The sequence below is a fragment of the Rattus norvegicus genome, chromosome 1 (assembly GCF_021556685.1).
Source record: "Rattus norvegicus strain SHRSP/BbbUtx chromosome 1, alternate assembly SHRSP_T2T, whole genome shotgun sequence".
Classification (NCBI taxonomy): domain Eukaryota; kingdom Metazoa; phylum Chordata; class Mammalia; order Rodentia; family Muridae; genus Rattus; species Rattus norvegicus.
This window is the reverse complement of record NC_141534.1, coordinates 234,400,504-234,414,686: the sequence shown is the minus strand read 5'-3', so window position 1 is coordinate 234,414,686 and position 14,183 is coordinate 234,400,504. Positions and strand designations below refer to the sequence as shown.

The 14,183-nt window shown below is 48.4% G+C and overlaps 1 protein-coding gene and 1 long non-coding RNA gene across 4 annotated transcripts in view; both read left to right on the top strand.

Annotated features, from left to right (window-relative positions):
- The window catches only part of Entrep1 (endosomal transmembrane epsin interactor 1), a 55,729-nt gene extending 47,411 nt beyond the window's left edge, over positions 1-8,318 (top strand). The window contains exons 7-13 of one of the 3 annotated variants that reach the window (XR_015627758.1): positions 1,254-1,383; positions 1,505-1,583; positions 2,965-3,117; positions 4,069-4,253; positions 4,670-4,756; positions 5,447-5,739; positions 7,470-8,318. Coding sequence is in view for 2 of the 3 variants with exons in the window: in NM_001400818.1 (NP_001387747.1) it covers positions 1,254-1,383; positions 1,505-1,583; positions 2,965-3,117; positions 5,447-5,739; positions 7,470-7,676 (862 nt within the window). In the remaining variant the exon portion in view is untranslated. 3 annotated transcript variants of the gene reach the window in all.
- A 4,107-nt stretch (positions 8,319-12,425) lies between these two features.
- LOC147997079 (uncharacterized) overlaps positions 12,426-14,183 on the top strand; it is a 74,224-nt gene continuing 72,466 nt past the window's right edge. Inside the window, exon 1 of the long non-coding RNA XR_015653088.1 lies at positions 12,426-12,647. This is a non-coding gene — a long non-coding RNA (uncharacterized LOC147997079). The remainder of the gene's footprint in view (positions 12,648-14,183) is intronic.

Genomic DNA, 14,183 nt, shown 5'->3' with positions numbered 1-14,183 from the left:
AAGAACAGCAAAACTACTACTTAAGAAGTACTTGAAAGGGGAAGCATCTACCACTGGTTGGGAGAAAGGCAATCTGGAAAGGAAAACTGTAATTGAGTAACCCTTTTGTGCTAAAGCAGAGGCATCGTACGCTTATGTTGCTAAGTTTAGGGGATGGTTCCATCTAAGGAACCCCACACATCCGAGGTGGAGCATGAGAAGGGGGACGGAGAAGAACAGAGTGGAAATAGTTGAATCAGCAGGAATGGTTGCGGGAGGAAGAGGAGCTCCAAGAGAAATTAGCTTTGACCAGGCAAACAGCAGCTGGTTTCTCAGTCACGTTCACATGGCAGAGTAGTAACTCTGTCTCAAGTCAGCCTCTCTGTATCTTGGTAATTGTGAGACTCTTAAAGTCTCTCTGCTGAAACTGTCAGTTAGCTATAGCTTTTTGGTGGGAGGGAGTTGTCAATATTCCAAATGAACACAGATCTTTTTTTGTCAACTCAGCCAGGTTTGTCACACCAAATTCAGAGAAAAGTAGAATGTTAACCCACCTCTTTCTGTGCTCTGAATAGGGCTCCGTTTCTCAATTTTATCCAGCGCTGCACACCAGGCACAGTGCATCCTCAGTCAGGGAGTGACTACCTGAGGAGGATGTGGGAGTCGCTCTGTGACCCTTTCTGCTGGCTTCTGTTTTGCCTTGGCGCTGGGGCAATGCTCACTTTCTGTTTGAAATTAGTTCCTCTTTTTAAAAAGTTATCTAACAGTGAATTTCTCTCATGAGTCAGACATGAAGGAAATCGAGGCTTTTTCTGTGTACCGATACAGGAGAGCACCAAGATTCTTCTTATCCTTAGTTGCTTTGACTGTTGTTAACGATGAGCCTCAGGGGTATTTAGTATATCTACCACCTTGTGCAACCACCACCTCTAACTCTCTCCAAAGCATTATCCTCTCCCATATGCCAAGAGCATAAACACTAAACAGTGACTCCCTAGCCTCTCCCCTCAGAGCCTGGCAGTCTCCCATGCTCTCCGTCTTAGTGTACAGTAGTTTGCATTTCCACTGCTGTACCAGAAGGAAAAAAGGCGTTGTGTTGTATACACTGTCACTTGCTTAAGGACCCCCTGGGCATTTGCCTAGGACAGCTTGGATGGTCATTCCTCTTTGGGTCGAGCTGCTGTGTCCCCCCAGCCCCCTGCAGTCTAGGGGCTGCTGTCATGGGAGGGCCAGTGTACAGAGCAAACCTACTGACGCCCAGGTACTTCCTCTAGGATGGTTGGTTCTGATGTCATCCCACTGCCCCATATCTATGGAGCACGAATCAAGGGTGTGGAAGTGTTCTGTCCTCTGGACCCCCCACCTCCATATGAAGCTGTAGTGAGCCAGGCTGACCAGGAACAGGTATGTCTACTTCTCAAAGAGTATGCTCTTACCTAATCTGAAGGAGTTCACGAGGCTCCTCTGAGGATCATAAAACAAAGCAAAGCAACAAACCCTCTTTCTCGATTCCTTTGTGATGCAGGAGTCTTCATTCCAAATGCCAGAAGGACCAGAAACTGCGGCGAGCCCAGTGGAGCCAGTCTGCACACAGATAACTCGAGGTAACACACATCTTCACTACCCAGCGCCATTATTCAATTGATTGGAACATGGCAGAATGCTCTGTCTGACTAGTGTTTTTGCTGGATGTAAGGTATTCATTCGTCGAGCAAATGCTTCAGGCTGCATCCTTCTTGTTGGGGCCAACAATCCTGTCATCTCTTAGGGCTTAGAAGTGAGATCTAACATGTTAACAGGAGAAAGGAAACATATATACCTAAATAAAGACAGCTACTTAGAACCTTTTCCTGAATGACCAGACTATCCGCAGAGCCCATGGGATAGAGTGGAGTTCGTTATTCCTGCAGTTCCCAATCCACTTCCCTGCTCCGTTAAAGCGAGCAGCGGGTCTCCTTCGAATGGACACGAGTTTCCCAGTGAGTAGTCACATTGTCATTTCTAACCAGAGGTTTTAATGCTCGAGTTAAGGTTTTTTTCTTTCAGCCCTGTGGCCAAGGCTAGCTAGAGTCAATTTACATTTATCCTTGTAATTTAAGGACACGGTTTTTCCAGCTTTCTGTCTTTGGGGAGGTTTTAAATGGCCCAGAGAATTGTCCACTGGTACAAAATCGCAGACAGCAATAAATAATGGATGGAGTTTTCTCCATGTCAGATAGAGGTAGCTTTTCAGCAGTGCAGTTTGGACCATTCTTGTATTCACTGTACATTTGGAAGGGGACAGACTGAGTCTCTGTCACTGAGCTCCAACCTCCCCACCCCCCTCCCACCTTAAGAAGAATTATAAAGCAACGCTCTCTTCCCTAAAGCACATTTATTTTCCACAAGGAATTTTCCGATCAGAAACTCAGCTTCCCAGATGCTGCTGCTACATTTCCTGGGCAGGGCTCATCCGATTCCAGTGTCATTTGCGGATGTATTTATTTTGCAACCACTGGCTCCTTTGCTAGACAATTGAGAGTGTCCCAATGTGGTCACCTCCCGGGCCAGGCAGATGTGCATCTGCCAGCCTTGGCTCAGCAGTCCTCAGACAGCCCCTCGCCCACATAGGTGGCATCTCCAGAAGAGCCAGCTCCTGTGAAAAGCTCTGGTACTCTTGCAGGCTGCATCAGGATGCCCTAGTGAGAAAGATCCTAGACACCTCTAGGAAACAAACCAAACCGATGTTATGGCATGGTCTCTTAATTTTCCCTTTGGGCTTACCGTTTTTTCCTTGTGTGCTTGTTTTAAGTGTGGCAGGGTGATTTGGAGAGGTAGGTTTTGCCATGGTGCTGGGAACCAAAAACCGACTGGGCCACCAGCCTACGTAAATGTTATTAATTATATTATTCTTGCCTTCGCAGGCTTGGGCCTACAGGTGTTTCCTGACCAACATTTTGAAGGTTACAGCTGTTGAAATAATGTGTTTATTTTATTTTAAATCAGGTGGGGTCCTTACTAACACGCCTGCTGAAGAAAACACGTCTGGATCAACTCCTCTTTCCAACGTGGTTCAGCCTCCAAGAAGCCGGAGAGCTCTCCCACTTCTGAGGACAAGATCAAAGAGCGACCCTATGCTTCACCATTCTGAGGAGAGAGGTGATGTCACTCCTCAGGCTCTTGGTAGACCCCTGTGATTTTTTTTCTTTGACTGGTGCCAGGTACAATCAGGTGGCTCTGGCCAGCTGAGGGCCCTGCAAGTTTAAGCAATATCTTGAGAGAGGTTGAGAGGCCATGGGAAAATGAGATAGTCTATGTTCACATTGGGAAGATACATGTGGTATTTCTTTAAAATTAAAAAAAATATGTTTATTTATTTTTGTGTTATGGGGGAGGGTGGGTGCACCATGGTGCCTATGTGGAGGTTGGAAGACAAGCTGTATGGGTCAGTTCTCTTCTTCTAATGTGGGTTCTGGGGACTCTACTCAGGTTGTCGCATTAGAGGCAAGTGCCTTTACCTGCTGAGCCTCTCCACTGACCCTGGCACTGTGTGGCTGATAGAACTGCTCCCAAAGTCATGGGCAATAGCATTTGGTTGCCCATGATGCTGTATTTGGTGCGACTGTAAGACCATTGTGTGAACTGTCTGCCAATTTTCCAGTTGCTAGCAGTTCTCTGACAACCAGTCAAGGAGTGTATGATTTTATTCCCCGGCTCTACAATTTTGTATTTGTTATCTTTTTTAGTGGGCTCTAGTAGTCTCAATTAATCTCTGTTTTTAACATTTTGGATACAGTGAAACATGTTCGTGTTACATCATCTGTTCCCCCTTATTATTTTGGGTATAGTAACATGGAGCCTCTTTGGAATATATGAATACCTGGACATCTATAAACATCTCTCACTATAGAAGAGTATATAAAAACAAAGGAAGCAAAGAAATAAAGTAAACAGCATTTGTAGTTCAACCAGCAAGGGCCTCTGGGGGAATTAGTCTAGTAGTTGCGCTCTGTTCTTCGGAAGCTCTATTCAGAGTAACTGGATACCCTCTAACCTTGCTCTCTCTGGTCCTGTCTGGCCCTTGTGGTCTCTGTTCTGTCCCTCTGACAGTGAGTGTCATTTGTCACAGCTCTGGACTGACCTTATGGAAGCCACAGAGAACACTTCTCTTGTCCCTGCAGCAGCTTTCAGGTGGGGAGGAAGTCCTGCCTCCTGAGACTAGCTGTGTACCTCTGCAAAGCAGGCTTGGCAGCTTGGGCTGTAGTTCAAAGACCCACCTTCACTGTGGACATCCTGTATCCTACCTGGCAAGTTGAGTCTTCGAGCTGGCCCTGTGCCAGCTTCCAGGAGCATGTAGCTGTTTGCACAGCAAAGGGAGGCTGGACCCCCTTTGTATTCTTCAGTCCTGTGGAAGAGAGGACATTTACCTGTTGGCTTGTTTCACTGGGGAAGGCACTGAGTTACTTTCAGTGAGCAAGTGTAAACTTCGCTCTGTCTTCGCACGGAGTTACACTGTGTTTCTGGAAGACTTGTTGTCTATAATGTACACATGTGAAACTGGAAGGACAGCTCCTAACATCCTGGTTCAGAACTCCTGTCTACCTTCTTCCAGAGGAAAAGGAAACCTTCCCTTCTGCCTCTCCCTCCACCCTGTGCTTCCTGCTTCCTTGAATAGCTAAATCCATACTTATGAGGCCTTTACAAATTTAAGTTGACAGCTGTGTGCACTGAAGGCTGATGGTGGCTTATGGACACATGGAGATCAGACCTGAGGATTAACTTCTCCACCCACTTCATGGTAAAATAGCTTCTTGCCAATCTTTATACCTTTACTGATGGAAGCAGCCATGGAAATTAGATCCGAAGTGGACTTTTTTTAGACCCTCTGTTGACCTCTGGAATGATGTAACGTTCCACACCCAAGTTTTCTGTAATAGTCACAGATCTGCTCCACAGCCATGGTGAGCCTCGGTATAGGGATCAGTAGAGTGCCCTTGAGGATGTTTAGGACAAAGGTACCGTGACAGCACAGTTTCTGCTCATCCCACCAGTGTGTCATCTGTACCTTCCTCTCTTTGACTCCTCCAAACCTATCTGCCCCCAACAGTCTCTCGTTCTTCTGCCATCTTTTTTCTGCTTGGCCACCCATTCCTATCTACTCGCTGTACTCCATGAAACACGCTCCTCCGTGGTTTGCACCGTGGATTCTGTGCTGTGTCATCCGTCTTCACAGGGGACTGTTTATGTGTCACCATCCAGTGTCTCTGCACACAGCCTATTGGAAGCGCACACACTTCCCTTCCTCTTGGAAGTGTGTGTCACACGATAGGCTGTGTTAGTCTCATTCCCCTCCGTTCCTTCCGTCCTTCAAGATGGTGAGACGTACACGCATGACCTCAGGCATCTGCCAGATGTTGTCCACACTGAGCTTTGTAGGGGCAGTGTTCAGAGGAGCTTGTTCAATGGTGACTTTTGTCTCTGTCCACAGCCACCCCAGTGCTCAGCTGCGAAGCTGCGACACAGACGGAAAGGAGGCTAGATCTGGCTACAGTGACTCTGAGGAGAGGCGCGAGACCACGGGCATCAAGATGCAGGCCCCACTCTCTGATAGATTACAGGTCTTACATAGACACGAAGCTGCTGGTGGCCAGGTTCCTGGAGCAGTCCTCCTGCAGTATGACTCCAGACATCCATGAACTTGTAGAAAACATAAAGTCTGTCCTGAAGTCTGACGAGGGACACATGGAAGAAGCCATCACGAGTGCCAGTTTCCTAGAGCAGGTACTGTTCTTTCTACACAACACAAGGCTGCTACCAGTAATGGCTGTCATTACTAGAGGCAGAGGGAGTCCATGGTCTCAGTTTCCAAAGACCTGGAGCAGGGGGTTATGTCCTCAGAGAGGAAACTAGAGAGCGCTCCTTTTGACCTTGACCCCCACAAGTGCTCTTGGCCCAGGGGAAGAGAACCCCACTTTCTGGGAGGCGAAACTATGCCTGGTAAAAAGCAAAGGATCTGGGCACTCTGGAGTTCACCACGCTGATGATTTCCTCAATGGGAGATTGTCCAGGATGTTGTATTTGCTTGGCTCTTGACGACAGAGTGGAGCTCACGGTTGGCAAGGTTCTAGGAGCTAGTCCCATGCCCAATGAGTCGCTGGCTCAGACAAGTTGGCTGATAGGACTTAGAGCAGTGGTTCTCAACTTTCCTAATGCTGTGACCCTTTCATACAGTTCTTTATGTTGTGGTGACCCCCTGACCATAACATTATTTTCATTGCTACTTCATAATTGTAATTTTGCTTCTGTTATGAACAGTAATGTAAATATCTGTGTTTCCCGATGGTCTTAGGTGACCCCTGTGAAAGGGTCATTCAACCTCTCCCAAAGTGGTTTCAACCCATAGGTTGAGAACCACTGAATTAGAGGACCAAATCCCTTTCTTTCAATAGATTAAAAAAGTAAAAGGTGCCTTAAACTGAAGCCACCCTGGAAAAAGGCAAAACTGGATATGCATGGAATCCATTTGGGCCTTGGGTTTCTCATTGTTAAACAGAAGGGTTGGGCTAGGTCATCTCCAGCCCTGTGTCCCCAAGTAAGAGGAATTTCCTCCCAGCAAGAACCTTCTCTTTATCTCCGCTGAGAGCTGGTGTTACCTCTTGGCTGTTTATTCATTCTCCTGGGTCAGTGTAGACATAGTACACCACAGTGCCCTGCCCTGAAACAGAGTGGCTTTGGGATGATTGTCCTGTGAGGTTTGGTGGTGGTGAGACTCCTGATTCTTTCCCAAGGCACTAACAATGATAATGAGTTCTGTTCCTATATGTTCTTTAGCCAAGGATTATTAGAGTCACCTAAAACATCATTGATTTTAATTGACTTTTTTTTTTTTTCTGGAGCTGGGGACCGAACCCAGGGCCTTGTGCTCGCTAGGCAAGCGCTCTACCGCTGAGCTAAATCCCCAACCCCTTTAATTGACATTTTATAAACCTGATCCAGAACAGTGGTTCTGTGTTGGTACCACCTGCTTCTTGTTAAAACTCCCAAGCTTGGGGCTGGGGAGATGGCTCAGTGGGTAAAACATTTGCCCTGTAGGCATGAGGACACACGCGCACGCTCCCACACAAGCAGTAGGTGGCTGGTGGGAACTTATACTCCTAACAAGCTATACTGCCTACATCCTCTCCACCTGGGTTGGAACACAGGGATACTGGAGAGATATGAAGAACAACCTTAAAAATAAAACAAGGATGTGCAATCGAGCTATTATATACGGCTCGCCTACTGCTGAGACAATAGAAAACTGGGAGAATTTCTTCAAAACTTCACAAAAGAGGCAAGGTTCAAAACATCTTCGGAATTCTAAATAGATTCTACTTTGGAAAACACCCTCCCTCTATTCTGAAAGAACTAAACATTAAAATCCACAGATGGCTATAAGGGGGGGGGGGGTCAAAAGGCCAGCGGCTGACTGGCGAGGCTAACATCTCCTTCTCCTGCTCTTTTCCCCAAAGATAATGGCCCCAGCCCAGCCCAGCACTTCCCAGGCTCAGATGCTGACCTCGAGGAGACAGCCTGGCCTGCTGCATCTGCGCAGCTGTGGAGACCTGAGCACCTTTTCCCTGGCAGGAAGGCCCAGAGCAGAGAGGAGGCCCCAGCAGCGAGCTGAGGCTGAGCGGCCACACAGCCTCATTGGTGTCATTCGAGAGACTGTCCTGTGAACTGAGTGACATGGAAGGATGTCTGTCCCTCCTCAGTGCCGTTTACTGTCTGGGAGCTGGGGGCACCGCCCATCCCGGAACCCCTCAACAGGGGTCCTGGGTTCGACACTTATCCCTGCTCTCTGGCTCTCATTTTGCTGACGAGGGCACTCAGGTGAACTCGGGTGAAGTAAGTTCTTCCTGGCCCTTCCAGGCTGCGTGTTCCCGGCTGGAGGAGAAGGCAGGGAGGGCTCCTTTGTCTGCTGAATCTCACAGTATCCCCAAGGGGTGAGCAGCAAACAGGCTCCCAGTCTTTGCCTGCCTCACCCCTTATGACTCTTTGTTGTTGCCAAGTTCATTCCCTCGCTGTAAGGGGAGAGCTGCTGGGCTATTTATAGCTGCCTGCGGCCTCTGGCTGCTCAGTGAGAGGAGCTGGCAGGAGACATGATGGTTAACACCAAGCGACTCCAGTCCTCCAGCCTCCTTTAGGCTACCTTCTATCCCATCCTCTTTAGGGAAAGCGGGAGACCAGCTAAGCGGTGTTTTGTTTTGTTTTATTTTTTTAATGAAGGACGTTAAGGGGGAGCACTATAGTTGATTCCTTCATGCTTGCAAACTAGAACACCTAAGACAGAACAGAGAATAAAGCGCTGACTTTGGAAAGTCTGGGCTCCATGTGTAGTGTTTGTGTGCGTACAGATAACTCATGGAAGTGAGTTTGGGGCTGTGGTGTTCAGGGTGCCTCTCTAGGCCACCAAAGTTTGTTTCCACAGTTCTGGAACCCCAGAGATCACAATGCGTCAGGCAAGCCCTGGGCTGAATTTAACACTTTATGCTGAATGGCACTGTGGACCGGCATTCTAGTGGGGCCATAGACAGAAAGTCAGTAAGGCAATTACTGACAGTATTGATACTAAGAAGGTGGTCAGGGAGGGCTTCTGTGAGGAAATGGCATTTGAGCTGGGCCTTGACTTTGCGGACCCGGGGAGACTGAGACAGAGACAGAGGCCGGGCATACTAGTGATCGCAGAGTTGTTTTGAAGGAGAGGTGGATGGAAGCCAGCTCACTGCATTCTGTGTTAACGATGGGGTACCCTGGACATTGCTAACACAAGAAAAATAAGCTTGATCCTGTTTCAAAATGATCGCCGTGTGACTGGGAAAATAGTTAATTCAGATGGGAGTGGAGGCAAGGAGATGGAATAAAGCTGCCTGGGCAGTGAGCACCCGTTCGATTGGGCCCCACCTCAGCGCTACGATGAGGGTGCTGAATTCTCAATTGATGTTCGTCACAGCCTTTTGTGGGAGCTGCTATTTGTCTCCATGGTATAGGACATTGATATTTCATGACATTCACGCCCGCGTGGCCGGACTTGGCAACCTCCATGTGTCCAGCTTCCCAGGTAGTTGTATTTGTGTTCCCTCTTTTGGCAAGAACACTGTTGAGCATCCTGCTTGGTTCATGGGACCTTAGACACCCCTGGCTCCATATCAACCACTCATATTAGAGTGGGCTCAGGGGTCGCTGAGCTGGGGTGGAAAGTGGGCTTGGGAAACATTGGGAAATGAAGGGCCATGAACAGGCTGGGTCTGGCTGAGTGCCTGAGTGAGCTTCATCAGGGGGGCTTCCCCAACGGTCGTTTCTTTTGTTACCACCTCAGCCCCATCCTGAGTGAGAGACATACATCTTCTGGCCTCTCTAAAAGTCCTCAGTGTCACCAAGTAGCTTCTCACCACAGTCTGGGCTGCTGCCCAAGGTTGAACCTGCTTTCTCTGTGAGTCACTACAGTGTCACAAACCTCTGGCCTCACTGCTAGCTGCTCACAGGTAGACTGCCCGGGACCCCGGTCTTGTCACTTCACTTTGCTTTTGCTTCAGCTGCCTTTTCAGGGGGAGGCCCAGGAGTTCTCAGCCTACCAGGGCCTCCTCCCCACAGTTGGTGAGAAGAAGTTCTGGCCATATCTCTGCGTGCGGCCAGACCTTATATACCCTGTGACCACTCCCCTCAACCCGATTTTTCTCCCTAGCTGCACCTCTTTGCAATCTCTTTCCTGAGTCCCCTGCTGGTTGCCTCCGACTACCACCACTGAGCATATAATGTGCCTCAAAGGCTCAGGGCAGACGGCTAAGGCATCAGAAGTGTGAACCTTTGAGGCATGGTACAGAGATGCTCTATGTGTCCTGAGGTCAGGGTGGTTGCCAGCCACGAGCTGATGAGGAAAGGCATGGAGCCTGAGGGTACAGCCCAAAGGGTAGCAGAGGGGCTGCCTCAGTTTATCAAAACTGCAGGGTCAAAATGTCTCATGTAAGTCCAGAACCTGAACGTGTTGGTGAAGAGATCAATCTCTCCCTTGACTTCCGTCCTCTTTGTAATATTGCAGTATTGATAATACCATTCATTTCCCCCCCCTCTGTAAATATTCTCAAATACCAAAGTATTAACAGTATGGCATGTATACTCATAGGTTAATGGAATATGTTATAGGCAGGCCATTTTTCATTAAAGTACCACAGGGATCCGCAGTCCAGAGGTGGAGACAAAGGATTTCAAATGCGATGTCAGAATGCTAACAGTATTGATTACTGAGCCTAGAAATATCTGAAGTAAGTCTCCACTAGCAAAGTGAATGTCACTCAGGATATCTGACTGCCTAGAACATTGTGCAGTCATTGTTGGCTTGGCCTCAGTGAGTAAGAACATGGTGCCCACTTTGGGAGCTTGGCACAGGATAAATCAGGACAGGGGTTCCTCCTTCAAAACGTTCCGGCCAGCTCTATGTCTGGGTGTCTGAGGCCAAAGAGGAAGGTGTTCCCAGCTTTTGCACTTTAGGAAGACTGGCTGATGGCTTACTGCCCCAAGAGTCCTGCCTGATAGTGAGGTTTCAGAGAGGAGGCTCTGAATTCCAGCTGCCTGCCTGCTTTCATTTACCTCAGGAACCAGACATTTACTGAAGGCCTAACTGGCAAAATCTGGTTACTCTCCAGCAGTCTCTGTAGACCAAGCCCACCATCCACCCCAACACACCAACCAGAGAAACAAGCAGTGTTGTGAAAACAGAGAAGGGAGTCAAACAGAGTCCATTGGAGTGGTCGGCCGATGAAGGAGTCCAGTGGCCCCAGATTTGTCTTGGGGTGTTGACAGAAGCTTTGGGTTCAAACAGGGGATGAACTGTGGCAGGCAGATAGAAGTTTGTATATTTAAGCAGTCCCAGTCAAGGGTTGGCCCTTCATCACCTTGGCTTCTGACCTTTAGGATTCTTAATCATGGCTTTTGTCAGAGGGTCCAGTCTGGTTCTGCTAAGATAGGTGATCTGCTCCAGGATTTGTGCCTGCCCTCATGTCATGGGTGGTCTATCCTGCCTACTACTGCCTCATGTTGCTGCAGGGTAAGGACCAGGACTAAGTGTTTGAGCTTTAAAGGGGGATGAGATTAGGTGGGAGCTTCACTTTTTAGACACTTTGGCCGAGGAGGTGACTGTCGGGCAGTGTTCTAGCAGGAGTTTGACCCAAAGTAAAGGAGACACAAATTACAGATAGAGGTGCCTCACATCCTGTGTCAGGTGCCTCGTGAGCCCAGGCGAGGAGTTGGAGCTTCGTAGGAAAAGCATCTTCTCTATATCTGGTAGGGTTGCAACCGTGCGTCTGCAGCCTTTCAACCAACTTCTTTCAGTTAGAAATACCCACTTCAGTTTTTTACATTGTCTTTCTATAGTGTGGTAAGTCAACCTTTTAAAATCGATCCCGTTGTCATGGTGTCCGTCAGCCATGCTTGTCTTTTGTGTCCTGTAAGTTAGAAATCAGCATAGGCCAGGTCTAAAGTGCAGACAAGTGAGCGGTTATTACAGGGAAGCACGCTGGGTTACTCAAGAGCCACAGGAGACGACCTCATTGGCAGGTCAGCCACGAACAAACGTGTATATTTCTGTTTATGGGGAAGGGTTAGAAAAGGTTTGGGGGACACATTGCTCATGATTCAAAATGTGTCTGCCTTTGTGTTAGAGTTAACTTAAGATCCACAGAGATTTTATTATCTAAAGTCTACCACGCTGGCCTGGAGAGATGCCTCAGTGGTTAAGGGTGACTGATGTTTTTCCAGAGTTTCCTCATTTTGGCAGCTCCAGGGGATCTGATGCCCTCTACTGGCCTCAGATGGCACCTGCACACACTTGGCACGCACCACACACACACACACACACACACACACACACACACACACACACACACACACACAGAGGACTCTGCTAAAGCATTATAACAAAAGCGTATCGAAGCTCCTTGGACCAAGGACAGTCTGGTTAGATTGGCATCCATCTTGGCAGTTACTGGTCCTAACCGGTTTGCCCTTGCCTTCTTGCTTTTGCTTGCTTTCTTGAGTGTTGCTGCTTCAGCAGGATCTGCTGATTCCCTGGCTCAGTCCTAAAAAAAAAAAAAAGCAACAAACCAGTCTTTCAGAACTCTTCTCTTTGTGTTCTGAACTTAACCTTGTCTCTGGGCTATCCTGGCTTGCAGTTGGTCTGGGGCCCACTTCAGTCTAAGTCACCCAGTTTCCACTGAACCTGTTCTCTATGGTGGCACCTGGACATTGAAAAGGAGACTGGAAGGGATCAGGAGCAAGTGCCCCACCCCCACCCCATACTTCCTCTCTGTACAGGAGGCTCCGAGGAAGTGAAGATCCCTGGAGAGGCCTGCAGTGCCAAGGCCCGAGGCTCTTTAAGTCCCTCAACGTCAGAAGAACTGGCAGAAGGAAAGGGAGCTGCTGCCAGCTTCTCCACCCAGTGGGAGAGGAGTCTCTGAAGCAAAACAAAGGAGCCCATCTCTACCTTTCCCCAGGCTGCTGCAACTGAGAACAAGAGAGAGCCCCTGGAAAAGGCCTCAACACAGCCATCTTTGTTTGCAAGGTGTTCCTCCCTGGGGCTTCTGAAAAGCAAGTCAGGCCTGCAGCCAAGAGGCAGCACTTTTCCATCTCATCGGGCTGGGCTAGTCACTCAACAGGTATTTACTGAGCTACAGGCTCCCAGGCAGAGGGCCAGGGGCTGAGGAGGTGATGCTGACTGAGGGAGAGAGGGCAATGCTAGTTACCCTGACAAGTAGTGCCAGTCATAACAAGGAGACACGCATTGAGAGCAGGGAAAAAAGATTTACGCACATTAAAGGCAAGATGAGACTTTATTCAAGAGGGTCTGAAGTGAGGGGGAGAGGTCAGATTCAACCTGGAGCACAAGGACAGGTAGAGATTTGTAGGAGGGCGTGTGGTGGTGGTGATGGTGGTGGTGTCCCATTGCTGGGGTTAGAACCCAAAACTTAGTGCGTGCTAGGCAAGTTTGCTCCTGAGAAGCCGTCTCCCCAGCCCTTTGGTAATTGATTTATCAATTCAATAAAATTATTGCAGAAGGCAGGTCGAAGTGGGAAGATAGAAGGCAGAGAATGAGGAATTGGTCAGATCTAAAGGGTGTGGTTTTCTCACTAAAGAAGGACTAAGTACATCAGGGTAGAGTCTGAGCGTCCAGAGGGGGACTTGAGAGGACCAGGGGGCTAAGGGGTTGATCCAAGAGAGAATCTGCAGTCTGTGTCCTTTTCAGAATAGGAAGCTCTGCCACCCTGCTCCTTGCCTCTCAGGGTTATGGCTTTTGAGCAGGGAGCTCCTCTTATCCCAGTAGCTGGCACGCTCTCTTGTGTTTTGCCCCAACCAAAAAGTAAGAGCCAAAATTCAGGATGAATCATCCTCCTGCTCCTGCCAAGTGGCTGTAGGTCCCAGGTCTACAGAGGCTTTCCCAATGCCCGTTAGATACTGTATGTGGGTCTTCATCCAAAAAGAGTAATTCACAGTGGACTGTGGGGTTGGGAGGGGGCTGAGAGGGGACAAGAGGGAAGGAGAGAGAGAGAGAGAGAAGGCGGGGAGGGAAGGAGAGAGGCATGAAGAAAATGCTAAGCAAGGGGAATTGTTGGAAATGTCCTCCTTTGCTTGGGAACTGTTTTGCCTATGTGCCTCAAGCCTGCTTGCAGAAGATAAGCAGGTTTTTAACAGTAAACCTAAGGTAGGAGCTAAAGGCATCTGATGGGAGACGGGCTGGGCTGCTGCTTTATTTTGTAGCCCAGGAGCCAAATATTCAATGAAAGAAATTTACTTGCTTGAGATTACAGAATCGCCAAGTGGTAGAACCATAATATGTTTTCTACCTCTGTCACGAGAGATTGCTCGCTCCTATAAGGACTCTGATGGGTGGAAATTGGGAGGGAAAGAGGATACAGAGCCCCACAGGGAGCAGAGACACCAAAGTTATGATGTCACTTCTCTTTACCTCCATACATGTGTTTATTTATTGTAGTGTATTTGTAGAGGTCAGAGGACACCTTGCAGGAGTTGGTTCTCTCCTTTCACTATGTGGGTCCCAGAGATTGAACTCAGGTCATCAGATTTAGCAGGAAGTGCCTTGAGCAGATGAGACATCTCACCAGCCCAGTATCTTTTCTAAAAAAGAGTCATGATGACAGCAAAGATGTTTGTAATCCCAGTAATACCAGTTCATA